Here is a 15,949-nt window from a genome sequence, read left to right on the forward strand (position 1 = left end):
CGTACGGCGAGATAATCACGCAATTTCGCCTGGACAGTTTTGACAGCAGCCGGATTGCAGCCAGCCTTCTGACGGTTGCCAGAATTCCTCACAAGCGATGAGGTATTCTGGCAACCGTCAGAAGGCTGGCTGCAATCTGGCTGCTGTCAAAACTGTCCAGGCGAAATTGCGTCATTATCTCGCCTTACGTGTCTTGTTTATTTCCCTCCTCTTTCGTTTTTTTTTTACTCGACTTCATTTGATATTCGTCAATCCCGCATGTACGTACAAAAAACTATTCTTGAGACGAGGTAAATGGAATTGAAATATGGGTATGTTTTTTAGTGAGAAAGCAATGTTATTGGTAATAACATTTTCCATGATTAGTATATATCGAGGGCAATAACTTATTGCCTTTCATATGTATCTTTTATTGAAAATATAAAACTAAGACGCTTAAAATGTAGAACCGATTCAAAACTGTTCTGCCAATCTTGTATGGCAAGAATCCGTCAGAAAAGAACCGTTAATAACCGCTAGGCGAAATTCTCTGCTGGAAACGGTTGTTGCATTGTTGCCAGACTTTTGCCGGAATTCTGGCAGATTTCCGGCAAAAATGGCTGGGAGACATAGCCAGCCGTCTGGGGGGAAATCTTCCCGCCGCGTACAAGTGGGAGCAGGTAGTCGAGTAGTTAAATTGACCTAAAACTGCGGCCCATTTCAAAGTTTGACGGACGGAAAGTTATTTGGGTTTATTTTACACTGGAAATAATTTCAACTTAAGAATTAATATTAAAATTTTCATTGCAAGATATTTTTCAGTGTCGGAAAATAAACATCGATCTGTCAAAAATAATCATGCTTTCGAGCAGGGTTACAGAAATCTCGGTTCATTCTTCAATAGGGCGTATAAGCAAGTGACAGATTCTCTTTGTTTACTTTCTCTTCTATTAATTACCAAGCGGTTCCCACGTTTATCACTCAACTCTTTGCATAAAATGATACCCGAAACGTTCCACTTTCAAACAGAAATCGAGTAGGAATTAATTACGCAATGTTATTTGGAACGTCTTTTTTCTGAAGGAAAAATTGCATAGAAACTTTCAACTTGTTCATTGAATATCTCGTCTTCAAAAGCATGGATCAAAAATCTATCCTCACAATGTCTAGATAATTTAATTTAGATGCGATTAGTGCATAAAAGCATATATGTTGTCACGATAAAAGTGAAAGGAAAGTTATTTTTGTAAAAATAAGTCGATTTCTATGGCGGCGCCATTTTAGTTCCCTGGTAACGTATCGAAACATGAGAGAGAAATAAAATCGGCTCAAATAGGCTGCCAAACAAGCGGCAGCTTTCTTGGATTTTATGTGATGTAGTCAAACCGAAAATATCATAACTTTCTTTGCCACCCGGCCACTTCGAGAGTCATTCTACACATTTGCGAGAGAGGATGGAGAGAAATGGAATACGCACAGCAAGCCACGTGGTTTTACGCGACCTAATGGCCTCAGCCCTTAATTCTGGTAGCATTATGAATCCGGTTGATTTCATGCCATATCATCAATATTGTGTGTTGTTACGCTGGAACTCATGTTATGCTGTAGTGTCAAGATTGTAGCGTAAGTGAAGATTCGTGCAAAATGGCTTTCTTTTTTTGTCAATAATTCTAACTAGTAGAATTTTAGCACAGTTTTTCAACATACCAACGGTTTGAAAATAGGTTGAAGACGCATATAATCGCTAGTCAGGTCTTGAAAATTACAGTGTAAAAATGTTCTTTTCAAAACAAAATATTCCATATTGTAATATTCAAGTTTTATCAGACGGAAAAATGAAAACCAGATCTCACAATTCAAGTGCCACAAATCTTTACTAATCTGCAGTTTACACATCAGCCCACTTAGACAGAACAATGCGCATCACCCACGCATCGTTGACCTTGTGCTCCTAATCAGTTACATATAAAGTGCGGATAATATGGTACAATCAGTAGTCAAGTAAGCTCAGATATTACATTACAATTATATTTTAAGGGTTGATATGCTGGATAGTTGAAAGCAATTCTCTTCGATACCTTAATTGCTACACAGCGAGGGATGCATCGGAGCTGACAGCTGATTAGAAATTTTTGCTTGTGCTCGAATCCAACTAATTCCTTAGAAATATGAATGAACGGTTTAGGATTTTTCAAACGATTTCGGAAACAGGTTCAAATACTTCTTATTAGTTTTCTTCACGGTAGGTAACCATTATAAAACAACCCGTCTTTGGTGCGGATCATATTTTTATCGAGCGGCTCAATACGCTCGCTAAACGGAGCAACTTGCATTGGACGAAAAATATCCGGCCGAATCATGGTTTTCATTCGCTCGAACCGTTCCATGTGACGCAAGCTGATTCCGGCTGGTGCCCGACCGTCCGGAACCTTCACCGTCGGAATGTCCAGGTCCATTAGTCCTACCATTGCAACATTCTTGGATCTCATCGTCAGCCCTTCCTGTTGTGACGAGTCGTCGGGCGCCTTCCAAACCGGCTTCAGACGTAAATTGTACCGAGCCTGTGGTCGTTTCATTTTTTCTTTCTCGATCGCGATAAGTTCGTCACGGTTTTTGTAAATCATACAGCAAGCTCGCATGGTGAAGAAGTAGATTATTTCCACACCCGAAAGAAGACTGAAACCTAGAAAAAGTCCAGCTATTCCTCCGAAGGAAACCAACAAGTCGACCCAACCGAAGAGGACCTCCCGTTTGTAGCGAATTATCGGCCATGTCAGATATTCAATGGTCACAAACGCTGCCTTGGTGTCATCAGTGCTCATCCTGTTGTGGAAGAAAAAAAAGATGATCGAATAGTAATCGGTGACATTTAACCCATTCCGCATGTAACTTACACCTTGGAGTACTTCTCGATGTCGTAAACTGTATTGTGACAGCCTAGCTCGCAGTGCTGGCAGCCGCTAATGCTGGTAATGTTCGCTGCATACCGGGCCAGGCATGCCAACTGTGCTACTTTGCAAAATGGCAGGTCCACCGACGGTGCATAGAAGGGTGGAATGCATCGACAAAATTTGAGACATTTGCGCATTCGGCATTCCTTCATACAACCGGAAAATGTGTACTCGTCTCGGAAGTACTGAAGCTTAACTTCGTCCGGGAAAATACATTTTCGCTGCCCGATGGAAAGCTGCCGAGCGTCTTCCGTGGTGTAGGTTTGTTTCATCGAGATCAGAAAGTCGATGGCAAAATTCAGATCCCACTGCACTTGCGGCCGAAAATCCCAGCCGGACATTTCGTTGTGGGAATGAACGAAGATGTAACACTGCCGGAGCGGAGCGAACGAGATACCCCACTTCTTGTCCGTTTCGTAGAGGTAGTTGACATCCGGGTTGCGTTCCCTGTTTTATTGTTGAAGAAAAAGGAAGAGCGAATTAGTGGCGAGTTTGAGTGGTTCAACGGCTCTAAACATATGTACTCTACTATGGTTTGAGAAATGAAGCGCGAGTTGAACGAATAGCAAAACCCATATTCGGAATATACAGGTTTGAAGTAGATACAGCAAGCGATCGGTTCGTCTTTGTATTGACAATGTTCGATGGTTGCATTGCACAGAACTGCAGCTTTGAATGCAAGCTTGCGGAGATCTCTGTTCGCCAAGGCAGGGCTACTGGACACATTTTCACTCAGCTCAACGGCATCGTTCATGGTTGGGTATGACAGTTGTGTTAATATCTTCAAAAATGGTTCAAACTGTTCCGAACCACTTTCATAGTTTGCCAATGTGATGTAGGCCAATTCCTGGACATTCTTTTCGTCGTACGGTTCCATTGGACAAATCATCACCGTTGGAAATACCACCTCTTGATTGTGGAAATCCGTATCCAACCCGGTGATTGTTGGATTTGTTTGGAACTTTTCCCACAGGCTAAAAATGATTACAATGGCCGCGACGGCTCCGCTGGCCACAAAGCAGAACCACATAAATTTTTCGAAAAATGGACGACCTTCCTCTGCGATGTAGCGCACGCCATGCAGTGTTGAGTTTTCGAAGAATTCTTTCGTTTGATAGATTAGACTGCCCTTCAGCAGAACTAGATCGTTGAATGGATCTTTCGGTTTGGGATGTTTTTTTGGCTTTTTTCGCTTTGGACCACGACCGATTTTAGCTGCGTTTCGGTTTGGATTCGTAGTGGCCCCGTTCTTCGTCGGTTTGATATCCATTTTTCACCTGGCATGCACCTGTCGTGCGGGTACATGGTCACTAATCAAACGGTTGAGTTTACTACAGCCGGAAGTAGGTTTGCGTGACTAACCGTCATCAGGAAATCATAATTGCATTGAAATGAAGGGATCGTACACATAGGGCGAAGCGTTTTATTGTTTGATTTACTAGCTGACCCGTCGAACTTCGTCTCTTCCAAAAATTATTTGTTCGGAGAGCAGAATTGTCAAACGACTAAGTGATTAACGTTTCTCTCCAATATTTTTCTGATTACATAACCTACAATCAACAGGATTCGACACACATTCGCAGCCCAAAAAAAGAAACATCACAAAAAAATTAATGTGAAAATGTGAAACACTTCTGTTAAGGGGCGGGTAGGGTCTCACACTTTTAAAAAATCATTAATGTGTTTCTTTGCATTTTCTTATAGTAAAACATTTCAAGAATATTCTGTGAAATTTTCATGCCTATCGGAACAAAACTCAGCAAGTTATGGGCTTTTTTATCTTCATTTATCTCATACTGCGAAGAAATAAGAACTCGGCACATACCCGCTTGTGAGGAATTCTGGCAACTGTCAGAAGGCTGGCTGCATTCCGGCAGCTGTCAACATTGTCCAGGCGAAATACGTCATTACCTCGCGCACGTGTCTTGTTTATTTCTCTCTTCCTTCTATTTTCTTTTTTTATTCGACTTCATTTGATATTCATGAATCCCGCATGTTCATACAAAAAAACGAATCTTGAGACTAGGTAAATGAGATTGAAATATGGGTATGTTTGGTAGTAGGAAAGCAATGTTATTGACAATAACATTTTACATAATTAGTATATATGAAGGGCAATAACTGATTGTCTCTCATATGTACTTTTTATTGAAAAAGTAAAACCAAGACGCTAAAAATGTAGAACCGATTCAAAACGGTTCTGCCAATCTTGTATGGCAAGAATCCGACAGAAACAGAACCGATAATAACCGCTAGGCGAAATTCTCTGCCGGAAACGGTTTTTGCATTGTTGCCAGACTTTTGCCGGAATTCTGGCTGAACTACGGCAAAAATGGCTGGGAGACATAGCCAGTCGTCTGGGGGGAAATCTGTCCGCCGCGTACAAGTGGGTAGGCCCAAAACTTCTGCTTTGATTGACTTAAAAACTTGAAAAAACATTTTTGCATGTTTCATTATAACAAATCATAAAAGAAAAAATATGCTTTTTTGAAAATATTAGACCCCACGGGCTCCCTTGAGTAGTAAATTGTTTCCATTGATTTTATAGACAAAAAACGTCAAACGCGTTTTCGCTCGAAAGCAGGTTTTGAAAGTCTGTGTCCATCGTCATTTAAAAACTACTGCACCAATTTTGTTCAAATTTTGCACACGCTTTCTACATATAAAAAACCAGACCCCAACGTTTTCCTTTTCGTTCACGGGCAAAATTCCGATTTAAGAAATGAGCAAAACGAGTCATGATTTGGGGAAAATAGTATATTTTCATGTTATGATAATACACCATGCTTAAAAGTTCTCGGATCATGATCCATTTGGACTGATTTCGTTGAAATTTACCGTAACGCCTTTGACGTTGTTGGGTAAAACTTCAGGCGTGTTTCTGCTACGATGTTAATCTTTGAAACATAAATTCAGGCGTTATGTTTTAAAATATGAAGATTTCAAATATGAATTAAATGGAATGGTGTGAAAGTGTGTGGCGTATTGTTTACACGATTTCAACTGATGTCTCAAATAATGTACATTTGAATAGCAAAACAGTGAAAAGCACAACGAATTTGTTTTAATCTGAAGCATCAATAATTTAAATATGTTTTTGAATAACCACGACACCTAGATAACGTGTTTATTTGCGTTCTTTGCTCCAGTTTTGATTTTTTGTTTCAGAATTTGCAACACATAAACGAACTGCATGAAAAAACACGTGTGAATCGAACCTCTTAAAAAGATACTCTATGTCGAATTCTTGCAAATACCGCGGATCGATTTTTCCTTTTTTGTTTTCAAAACATCGTTTGCAAAATCGTCTTATTTGAAATATTTAGGTGAATCAATACAGCTTGTGTTCTTATATCTATGAAACAAATTAATCAAACTGGTTGAACAAAAAATAATCTAATTTTCTTTAGATGGTGCTCCTAATTTACAGTCGAATTCATTCCTCAAGTAACGCATTTTCGGACCATGATTAATTTTCAGGAAAAAATACTTTTTGCTCGTGGTTTCATGAGAAGTTAAAATGATTTGTTTCATGATTTTCTAATCATGACAGCAGTAACGGATTTCTATCCGTGTTGTTTGCAAGTTTAGGGAGATTTCACATCTACAAAATGGCGGATTTTTTTGCGAAAAATCGTAGTTTTCACTTTGAACAACCACCAAAAATTAATTTTGTTCACTTCTGATTAGTCTGCGCTGAGATATAGTGGACACCGCAAATCATGATTTTTAAGAAGTGTCCTCGAAAATACCTCTTCACCGACTTATTTCTCAATATTTTTCCACGAAAAATTCACAGAATGTTGTTCGAATTATACTTTTTTAACCTGCAAAACATTTGCCTTTTTTTAACGATAATTCTGAAAAAATCGCAAAAATGATGATTTTTTCATCATTTAGACCCTACCCCTACCCCTTAAAAGCAAGCAGAATCCATCTTCTCTCATGCACTCAAAAAAATCCACACGTTAACCTTATGTGAAAAAACACATAGATTACAAAAATGGCTTTGTCATCGGAGTTTACGTGATCTTCTTAACAACCAGCGGATCATGATTGAATATGAAATGAACCATATGTCAGAATTATTGCTGTTGTCACATATATTTTATGTGTCACGCACTTACTTGAATTCATTTTGTCATGTTCATTTTGTGCTCGCAATATGGCGTCAGTTGAAAAACCTAGAACAAACAACATAGGCCAAATTCCTTCTACCCTTCTACGGTATTTATCACAGTGATTTTGGGTAAATAATTGCTCATTGATTTTATCGACAGTTATGAAGTCTAGCTAATTTTTATTATACTTTCAGATCTAATATTAGTACCAAGCAGAAGTATAATTTATAAGCGAATGTACTATTTAGTGAGTTTAGTACAACTTATTTGCATGACCAATTGGCATTACGCGAATTCTGTGCTCTAAAAATACGGAACTGAAACACAATTCAGTTTTGTTTTTTTTTCTACAGCGGAGTTCAAAAGGCAAAACCTCTAGATTGGGTTCCAGCACATCAATCACATTTAGAACTGCTAGTTCCAGCTGAATGCATTCCTCAAATGGAACAATGTTCGCTTCAGTTTAGCTGCTCCGGAGAAAGGATTTATAACAATGCATTCTGTATTTTTGATATTTTTCGCAAGTGATTCAACAGAAACGAATTGAAAAGTAAAATTTTCAGAATATCTGCGTGCGAACAAAATTTATTGCAATTTTATGTCCAACAGACTATGTAATCTATTAGTTTTTAATACCAATATACCAATATTAAGATTCAATATAGAACTTTATAGTAACAATTACATGAAAATAATGTGATTATTAAGTAAAATTCTGGTAAAAAGTAAGTTCAAATGAAATAAATTTTACAGCACAATTTAAATGAACTTTTTATAAATTTCACAAAAGTATTCTATAGATTCTACGAAAAAAGTGACGTAGATATTACGTGATACAAATGTGGACTAAGAGTTCATGAGTTCATTCTGTGCTATCTATACTTCTCATAAGTATTACATGGAAAGTTCTATGGATAAAAATCACATACGTTTTCACGTAACATTGAAGTGAGGATTTTTCTGAGTGTGTGTTTCAATAGACGCGTTGCACTCACTGTAACCATCAGGATAAATATATTATACCAGTATACTACAAACCACTGATAAATTATCATGCTCTAATTGTAATTGAAATCATAAATCCAATTATTTGAAACATCCTGTCAGAAAAAAAGTTTAAACGTTCGTTCGCTTTAAGACAGCCACGAGTCAAATCAACGACCTTAAATTCATCTGAAAAGCAACAGACGCCTTCCAATTCGTCTTCTAACGAGAACAATGTATTTATTTCCTTTTGGTTACAGTTACACTAGCGTGACAGGTAGACAACTACCTACCAGTAATCCATTCGCTTCTTTAAATAAAGACGATATAACGGAAAATAAAATGATTTACCTACAAGAACAGCTTTCTCGAATGATCATAAGAATGAATTCGACTTCATTACTTTTTGAAGGATAGCCTTTCATGAATTTGAAATTCAGCAATGAAGGTTGACAATTATTTAAGCATCTTAAATTGGAATACTCGATCTTTAAAATCGAGTGAAGATGAATTTTATAATTTCCTCAAAGTTCACAAAATTCATATTGCTATTGTGACAGAAAAAAATCTTAAACCAAATGTCAAATTGAAAAGCAATCCACATTATGTGGTTCATCGATTTGACAGGTTTACTATAGGTTCTATTTATGTCCAACGACAAATCAAACATCGAATTTTTCTTCCTTCCAATACTTAAGTTATCGAAAGCTTGGGAATCGAAATTGAAACCATTCATGAAATTTGTTTTATCGCTGGAGCATATTTACCACTCCAATGCGTCGGTGAACAATTAAATTTCTTTAAAAGTAATTTAAAAAAAATGGTAAAATACTTCATAATCAACTCTCTGCAGGTTACTTTACAGTTCTTTATCTTTATCTGTGAAAAGCCCTCAACAAATGAATTGATTCTAACAGATCAAAGTCACATTTGTAGTCAGCTGATTACTCATGCCACAGATAACATATGAACTGTGTGTAAAATTTGCTCAATCAGCGTGGCGAATACTTGCAGATGTCATCACGATCGACACGAGGTGCCACCACGATTTGGGTGCCGCTATCACGGAGCCACAATTTTGTGTGCAACATTCACTTGGGGCCAGATTTTTGTTTTGCTGTTGGTTAGGGCATATACAGGAGTGTTCTAGTTCTAGATGCATAATTTGTCAGTTTTAAAATTTAAATCTAGAAATTATAACAAAATAAACTGGCAGCCCCAGCAGCGTTTTATCTGTGTTTCAAATATAGAAAAAATAGAACGGCAGTGTATACCAGTTTTAAATTTGACAGTAGAACTGGTCGAATAAATAAAACTAAAACGGATTGCTGGGGATACGTTTGTTTCAGTTTCATTTACATTATAGACCATCCATATGAATCTTGCAGCTGCTGAATTTGCTCTTAAAATGTTAAGTTTATTTTTGTGATTATTCCGATCGAGTTCTCGTGTGATTTATACGATATGGAAATAAAATTATCCTTAACACTTAGGGAAATCGTGTGATAAGTGGTTAAATTGTTGTAGTTGAAATATTTCTATAACAGGCAGGAGGATTTTGTTATCGTTCCGGAACGTATTGGAACGTTTTAAAAGATCGCAGCGAACAGGGGTAGTAGGTGGCAGTAGTGTTTCCAACGTATAGCAAATTTGAAATTTACACAGGATTTTGAAAAATTTTGTTCAAGCCTGTATATCTGTTATCTGTGCTCATGCTGACTTTGACTCAGCTCATCTTCCTGTAACATTCAGACGTTCCTATAATGAATCGAATTAGTTCTTCAGTAAACTATCATAGCTAATTGGTTTGAATACAGATCTCACATTGAAAACCATGTGGATCATAAAATAATTTTAGAAAATTCTGCAGACATCGACACAACAATAGATAATTTGAATCATTACATTATCAAAGCATTCGCTACGTCGTTTGTGCATGGTCCCAGCAATTATACCGACATATCATTTCGATAAGATCGCTAATTGTGATGTAGTGCTTTAGGGAGTGATTTTTACACGCTTTGCATCGGTTAATGCTATTCCCTTTATGATTACGGATCTTTGTTAGGTGTACAGTACTATGGAGTACGTCAAGGGCACTGTAGGTATTTTTTCGGTCATTGGTGTTTTTTCATTCCAATTTTTCGTCGGAATTCACTTTCTCTTAATTTTGTATTACTATCTATTCGTTTCAACTCGCAGAAATTAGGGTAAACTCGTTAAATCCGGTAAAAAGGTTATTGATACTGGTTGTAATTGAAGAATCCAATCAATGTGAACGCCAATAGATAGCGTGATGTTGATTCTTTTGACACTTCTCATGTATTTAATTTTGTCGTGAATACGACTTACTTTACTATGGGGTGCCTTTTCAAAATATGGAAGAATGGGCAGAACTTAGTCGTGAATATCTCGACTTGTATTAATGGTAGCAACATAATTCTTTCGCCATTTCATCAAAAATAAGATCAGGAATTTATGATAATATTTCGAACAGTGTGAGATAACCACAAACAGCTCAAAAATTAAGTTTAGTATTCAGAGTCTGCTTGCTGAACTAACTCAACTCTCCATCACGAACGCTTTCATAAAAAGTTCTTTTCAGAGCCACCATTATTTTATTATAAAGAACTATACTGCTTATATCATAATATTTAATTGCGTTTCAGAATGTTTAATGTAACTAATCTGTAATTTAGTCTAGGCGCATAGTTTAAAATTCTAGTAATGAAAGAGGGGAAAGTTGCACAATTCAAACAATCGATCAACTACAAATTCGAATTCGGAAGCATAAATAATGCGTGTCATATTCGTTTTCACGACATCCAGTTATGTCTCTGACATTACACACCCGTACTTTTTTTTTTACGATTTTTCCAATTTACTTGATTTTGAACAAATGCACATGGTGAAACCTTATCAATGTGGATAAAAAAAATGGACGCGTAAATTTGATAGTCCCACGACAAAAGAGCCTAGTTGTAAATGAAAGCCTCTATTTGTTTACTTTCTCTTTTGATTATTACGGAGCCATTACTGCGATTTCTTGAAAGTTCCCAATATAAATCGGAAGCTTGTGTTTTATCTTGAAAATTTTGCGAAGAATAATGTACGATTCAGGCGATCCGGCTTCTTCCGTCACCGTCACCGGAACGTCAGCTTCCGTCAAAATTAGTTTAATACTTTCTTTATCGGAACGTTCACACGCTCCGTCCGTCAAGACATTACGTGTGAATGGATCCATAAGAATGCGTGTAATTAATCTTGACGGTGACGGAAAAAGCCGGATCGTCTGAATCGTACATAAGGCGTAAGAAAAAGTAAACAATGAGAAACTTTCACTTGCTCTTACGGCCTTTTTGAACATCAACCGAGACATATCAAGCGACTATTTTTCGAGAACAAATTTTAAACAGACTTAAAACTGCTCGACGAATTTGTTTCATATTAATGAAGCTTTGAAACGCGAATAGAGCACTATTTTAAGTTTATTGCGTGAGTGTGTGTGTAACGAAACGAAATATGACAGACGAAATGTCAAAGCGTAGAATGACATTTTCGAAATCGTAAATTCATGTTATATATATTTTGTACTGAATAAAACAGTTTCATTTAGAAGCAGTCTTGCTCACTATTATCCAGAAATTCTTTGAGAAATTCGTGCTAAAAAAATCATGTCGTTTTAGAAATCATACATTTTGTTTGTTCGTTTCTGATTTGAAACATCATGATATGACACAAAACACTAATACATTTACAATAAAATTTAGAACAGATTTTATTGCGCATTTTATACTACATTTGCAAATAAGCCCAATGTATGAAAACCAGTGATGCCACGTATGCAGATTTATCTCTGAATTAACAGGTTTCTGATTAACGCTGCAGATATTTACGGATTTTTCTTATTATCAAATGTTCAATGGACATTTTTGAAATTTACATCTTATATTTTTAATTGCACAAACTTTTTTAAACCTGATGAAAAATTGACCCTGTCATCCCTGATGTGAAATGCATATAGCAAATTCCTGTCCAATTTTTTAGCGCCAGAGTCTAAAAATTCGTAACATTGACGATAAATCTTCGCGTTGAGATTATCAAGCTTGAATTTTATTTTTGACAGCAGAAATGCCAGGTAATAATTTCAAATATCTTCAAACAGAGTTGCAAAAGTATGTGAATCCGGAAAAAATGTCTTCGAACTTAATTTCTCTGTTGTAAAATAAGACACACAAGACATGCTTGGCGATCAAAAAAAAAAAACAGCGTGGCCAATTTAAAATTTTGACGAAAGTCTGCGAAAAACTCGATTTTCAAAATAATTGCAACACAAAATGTTATCGCTGTTTGACAACTTTAGATTATACTACAGCCTGTCATTTTCGGCCATCTTGATAAGATCAAAACCGGATCTTTGAAATCAGCTGATAAACAATCAGTAATGCAATCGTTTTATGGTTTACCTTGTTTGTTGTATACGAAAATTAGAGATTTTTGGGTAAATTCTCTGACAATAACTTGTCGTTTTATCTCAAATACAGCAAAAAGTGTTTTGAGACATCAAGTGGAAGTAATTTTCACAATTTTAGAGTCGCGATTAGTATCAAGACGGCGTAGTGTTTGGAGCCTGATACGCGAGGGGCCCAACGTAATCGGTGTACTTTCAAATGGCTGGTGCTAACATACCGGTGTCATATTTTTGTCTATTTTTCGAGCACGAATTTTACATTTCTTTCACCTTGTTGTGTGTATATATAATTGTTCAAAAATCGAGTTATTATGGATTTCACTACAGGACTAGGAGTCTCCAGTGGTCCGATCTCTTCCAGCAATTCTTCATCCTTTTTTTTCGAGGAAAGGTAAAAACAACAGCGAAAATTTCGTCCAGTAAACAATGAAATCTAACTTTCATCAGGTTTGGCTGTGAACCTGCCCTCTTAGAAAAAAACGTTCAACGGTGGTCCTTCGTTGGTCCAATACGTTGGATCATTGGTCCAATAAAAGTCCAATCAATCGTTCAACGGAAGGCCAACACGGGCCCTTCGTTTGCCGATTTTGAAAAAGACCGTTGTACCGAATGAATATTTCGTGCAATATGTCGTTCAACCAACAAAATAGAACGGCCTGCTGAGAGGGTGAGTAAACCAATCATTGAGAATGACTACACGCTCGTTCAATGTTACTCTAAAGTGAGACGGTATTTGTCAAGTTCTGAGAAACATGTAACTGGTAGCTTCTAGTTACTGTCCAGCATATATGAGACCCTCCCCCTTATACTAGTTCAGGGTCGGCTTACGCTCGCGAACTACTTGCCAAGGAAACACTTGATCATCTTGAGTAAAACCCACCTTTATTTCCGTATACGTTGCCACTTGAATCCCACTTCTTTAATCTACTCCTACCTCGGAACTCCTCCTATCCTGCTTCCTCTCCGTTCCTGCTTCTTTCGCGTTCCTCCTGTATTCTGGGACTACTCCGGCGAACTTGACTTGGCTGTTGAGACGAAGCCGAAGTGACGCCGTCGATATGAATGGCGTCGATACTGCAATGGTGGATATCGTTGCACCACGCGTCGTATTGGAGGGACGCAGGGCGTAAACGGCGTAGCGTAGATTTTACAGGTAAACCGGAGGGTCCTGTAGGTACGGGGGATGAAGGTATTAAAACCGTTACTTCCGTTCGATGGAGGTTCGGGGAGATCGAGGTCGAGGTTCGGGAAAATTACTAGGTTTCCATTACCTGGTTGTCTGTTTTTGGTCTGCTTCTCAAATTGATCCTCGCTTCTTTTATGCACGAATTACTTCACGATTTTCAAGCACTTTTTCCAACAGACTTACTTAAAGTTTTCACCAGTGTGTCTGCTCAGTTTGACAGTAATCAACTTAATGGCAGTCAGATCAGAGTACGTTCAGCTTGAACCTCGACCGTTGACCCCTCAGAAGTCCGTTACCTCTCACGTTCCCTCCATCCCATTGTACCTTTTATTTTCGTTATCCCCACCCTCCATGGCCGCCTACTTCCTTCGATATGCGCTACTAGCGGTGGGCAGTGGAAACTACAGGCGTGGATGGCTGCGTGCTTAGTGGGTGTTGGGTTGGGATGTTTACTGTTAGAATAATCACCTATTTTCTTGACACAAATTAACACATTCACTTAACCAGTTACGAAACACGACGGATCTCAACAATCTTGGATGAAATTAAAGCATAGGTTATGTATTTACAATCAATCAACACACACAATGACCGCTTTCAAAGCATGGTCAGTAATGTTTGTTGTCAATTTAGAAACAAAGTACAAGTTACTCAATTGTCTAAATCAATAATACTCTCTTCCTAACATTTGAACTCAATAAACAAAATTAAGTACAAATTGTTTACTTGAGAGTAAAATTGAACGAGCGTGTACCGTTTTGTATAGGAAATCCAAAAAATAAAAAACAATCTGTTTGGCACATTTCTACTTACCAATCGTTCAGTGTATCGAAAAACTTAGCATTGAAAGCAAAGCAGAATCCCCGCTCGGATAAAATCGGCTTGAAATGTTCACAGCAATTCAGACGTTTATTTCGAAACTTGCAATCGTGCACCGTATGGTAACATTTGACCGCCGCAAGCAGGAGGAATTCACGAAGATCGCCAACGTGGTCCAACCATTTCGCTGGATATCTGACCGAGGCGGCTTTGATTTCCTTCATCCGACTGTATGACATTTGCGCGAGTAGGCCAGTAAAATCCTCGACACTTTTTGTATTGCCCTCGCTCGTAACATTGATCGCTGATTGGTCGACCCACTCCAATATACGATCCCTTTCGAAGGGTACGGTTGGGCATATACCTATGGTTGGGAAAACGGTTCGCTTAAGCCGACCACTCGTATCCGGGCCAGTGATGGTTGGATTCGTTTGGAACCGACTCCACAAGCTCAGAATTATGACTAGGGTCGTAACGAAACTAGTGGCCACTATACCGAACCAACACAAACCTTCCCAGATTGGGCGGTCTTTTTGGGCAATAAAACGTACGCCATGTAAAGTCGAGTGGGCGAAATATTCCTTGATTTGTTGCAGCAAACTGGTCCGGATCAGACGGATCACCGGAATCTTTATCTGTCTTACTCGATGCATTGCGGATGAGTATGGAGATGCGACTGATGATTCATGAAAATAATCATTCACTTTTTAATTCCTACATGGTGCATCCATGCGTGACTTATGATTCTGGAAACAATGCAATTTTCATGTCAAACATGGTTTTGCTTTTAGAGTTGCTACAAGCTATTAGTATTGAGATCGTTTTACTGTAGTTAAGTATTTCCAGAAACCTTTCCGTAAGGAAATACCAGAGGAAATTAGGAAACTATAAGACACTGATTTCACTTCAATGTTTTCCACTGAAACTGTTATTAAAAAAGAATGTGATTGTGACCGAGAGAAGCTTTATTCAGGGAAAACCGAAATCAGCATTTTGGCGAAAAAATTAGTTGATTTTTTGATTTTAGTTACTTATTTTTTTGAGACAACAAAAAAATCTTACTTTTTACTAATTTAGTTTTTAGAATTCTCATTCCCTTAATAATGATAAAATATCAGTTGAAATGGCTATTTTTTAGTTGAATTCACCAATTAAACGTGTTGTCATTGCTTAGCTAAGGCACACTCCATTTCCATTCAACATGAATGATTGAATTAGTTTCTACAATCTGCAGCTATATGGCGCACTGTCACTAAAAAAACGTTAACACTGCAATGAATACGATAGCGACTTCTTGTGTTGTACTTACGGAAAAAGCCACAAACGAAACAAAAACTTCTTTTCATAATTTTTTTTTCTAAATCACAGTTTTCTTCATTCGACTCCGCGAAATCGACTCTCTCACTGAAAACTTTGAGCACTCGGAAAGCAAAAACCG

At 37.7% G+C, this 15,949-nt stretch overlaps 2 protein-coding genes across 2 annotated transcripts; both read right to left on the reverse strand.

Annotated features, from left to right (window-relative positions):
- Positions 1–1,851: 1,851 nt before the first annotated feature.
- Positions 1,852–4,200, reverse strand: LOC131428260 (sodium channel protein Nach-like). Its single transcript, XM_058592062.1, has 3 exons — positions 3,455–4,200; positions 2,874–3,377; positions 1,852–2,802 (listed from the first exon to the last, which is right to left on the reverse strand). Exons 1-3 carry the CDS (start codon positions 4,198–4,200, stop codon positions 2,217–2,219), a joined length of 1,836 nt encoding a protein of 611 aa, XP_058448045.1. The 3' UTR covers positions 1,852–2,216.
- A 9,253-nt stretch (positions 4,201–13,453) lies between these two features.
- On the reverse strand, positions 13,454–15,164 carry LOC131428269 (uncharacterized). The gene is made up of 2 exons (XM_058592073.1): positions 14,506–15,164; positions 13,454–13,580 (listed from the first exon to the last, which is right to left on the reverse strand). The coding sequence occupies exons 1-2, from the start codon at positions 15,162–15,164 to the stop codon at positions 13,454–13,456; spliced, it is 786 nt and encodes a 261-aa protein (XP_058448056.1).
- Positions 15,165–15,949: the final 785 nt, after the last annotated feature.

This window comes from Malaya genurostris, chromosome 1, assembly GCF_030247185.1.
Source record: "Malaya genurostris strain Urasoe2022 chromosome 1, Malgen_1.1, whole genome shotgun sequence".
Lineage (NCBI taxonomy): Eukaryota > Metazoa > Arthropoda > Insecta > Diptera > Culicidae > Malaya > Malaya genurostris.

What these genes read in the sequence shown, in the direction of transcription:
- LOC131428269 (XM_058592073.1), bottom strand. Translation starts at nt 15,164, where the DNA reads ATGCATCGAGTAAGACAGATAAAGATTCCGGTGATCCGTCTGATCCGG. An exon ending in TTCGATACACTGAACGATTG is followed by an intron (nt 13,581 to 14,505) that starts GTAAGTAGAAAT and finishes CCACCATTGCAG; the next exon opens with TATCGACGCCATTCATATCG.
- LOC131428260 (XM_058592062.1), bottom strand. Translation starts at nt 4,200, where the DNA reads ATGGATATCAAACCGACGAAGAACGGGGCCACTACGAATCCAAACCGA. An exon ending in ATTTCTCAAACCATAGTAGA is followed by an intron (nt 3,378 to 3,454) that starts GTACATATGTTT and finishes ACAATAAAACAG; the next exon opens with GGAACGCAACCCGGATGTCA. An exon ending in ATCGAGAAGTACTCCAAGGT is followed by an intron (nt 2,803 to 2,873) that starts GTAAGTTACATG and finishes CTTCCACAACAG; the next exon opens with GATGAGCACTGATGACACCA.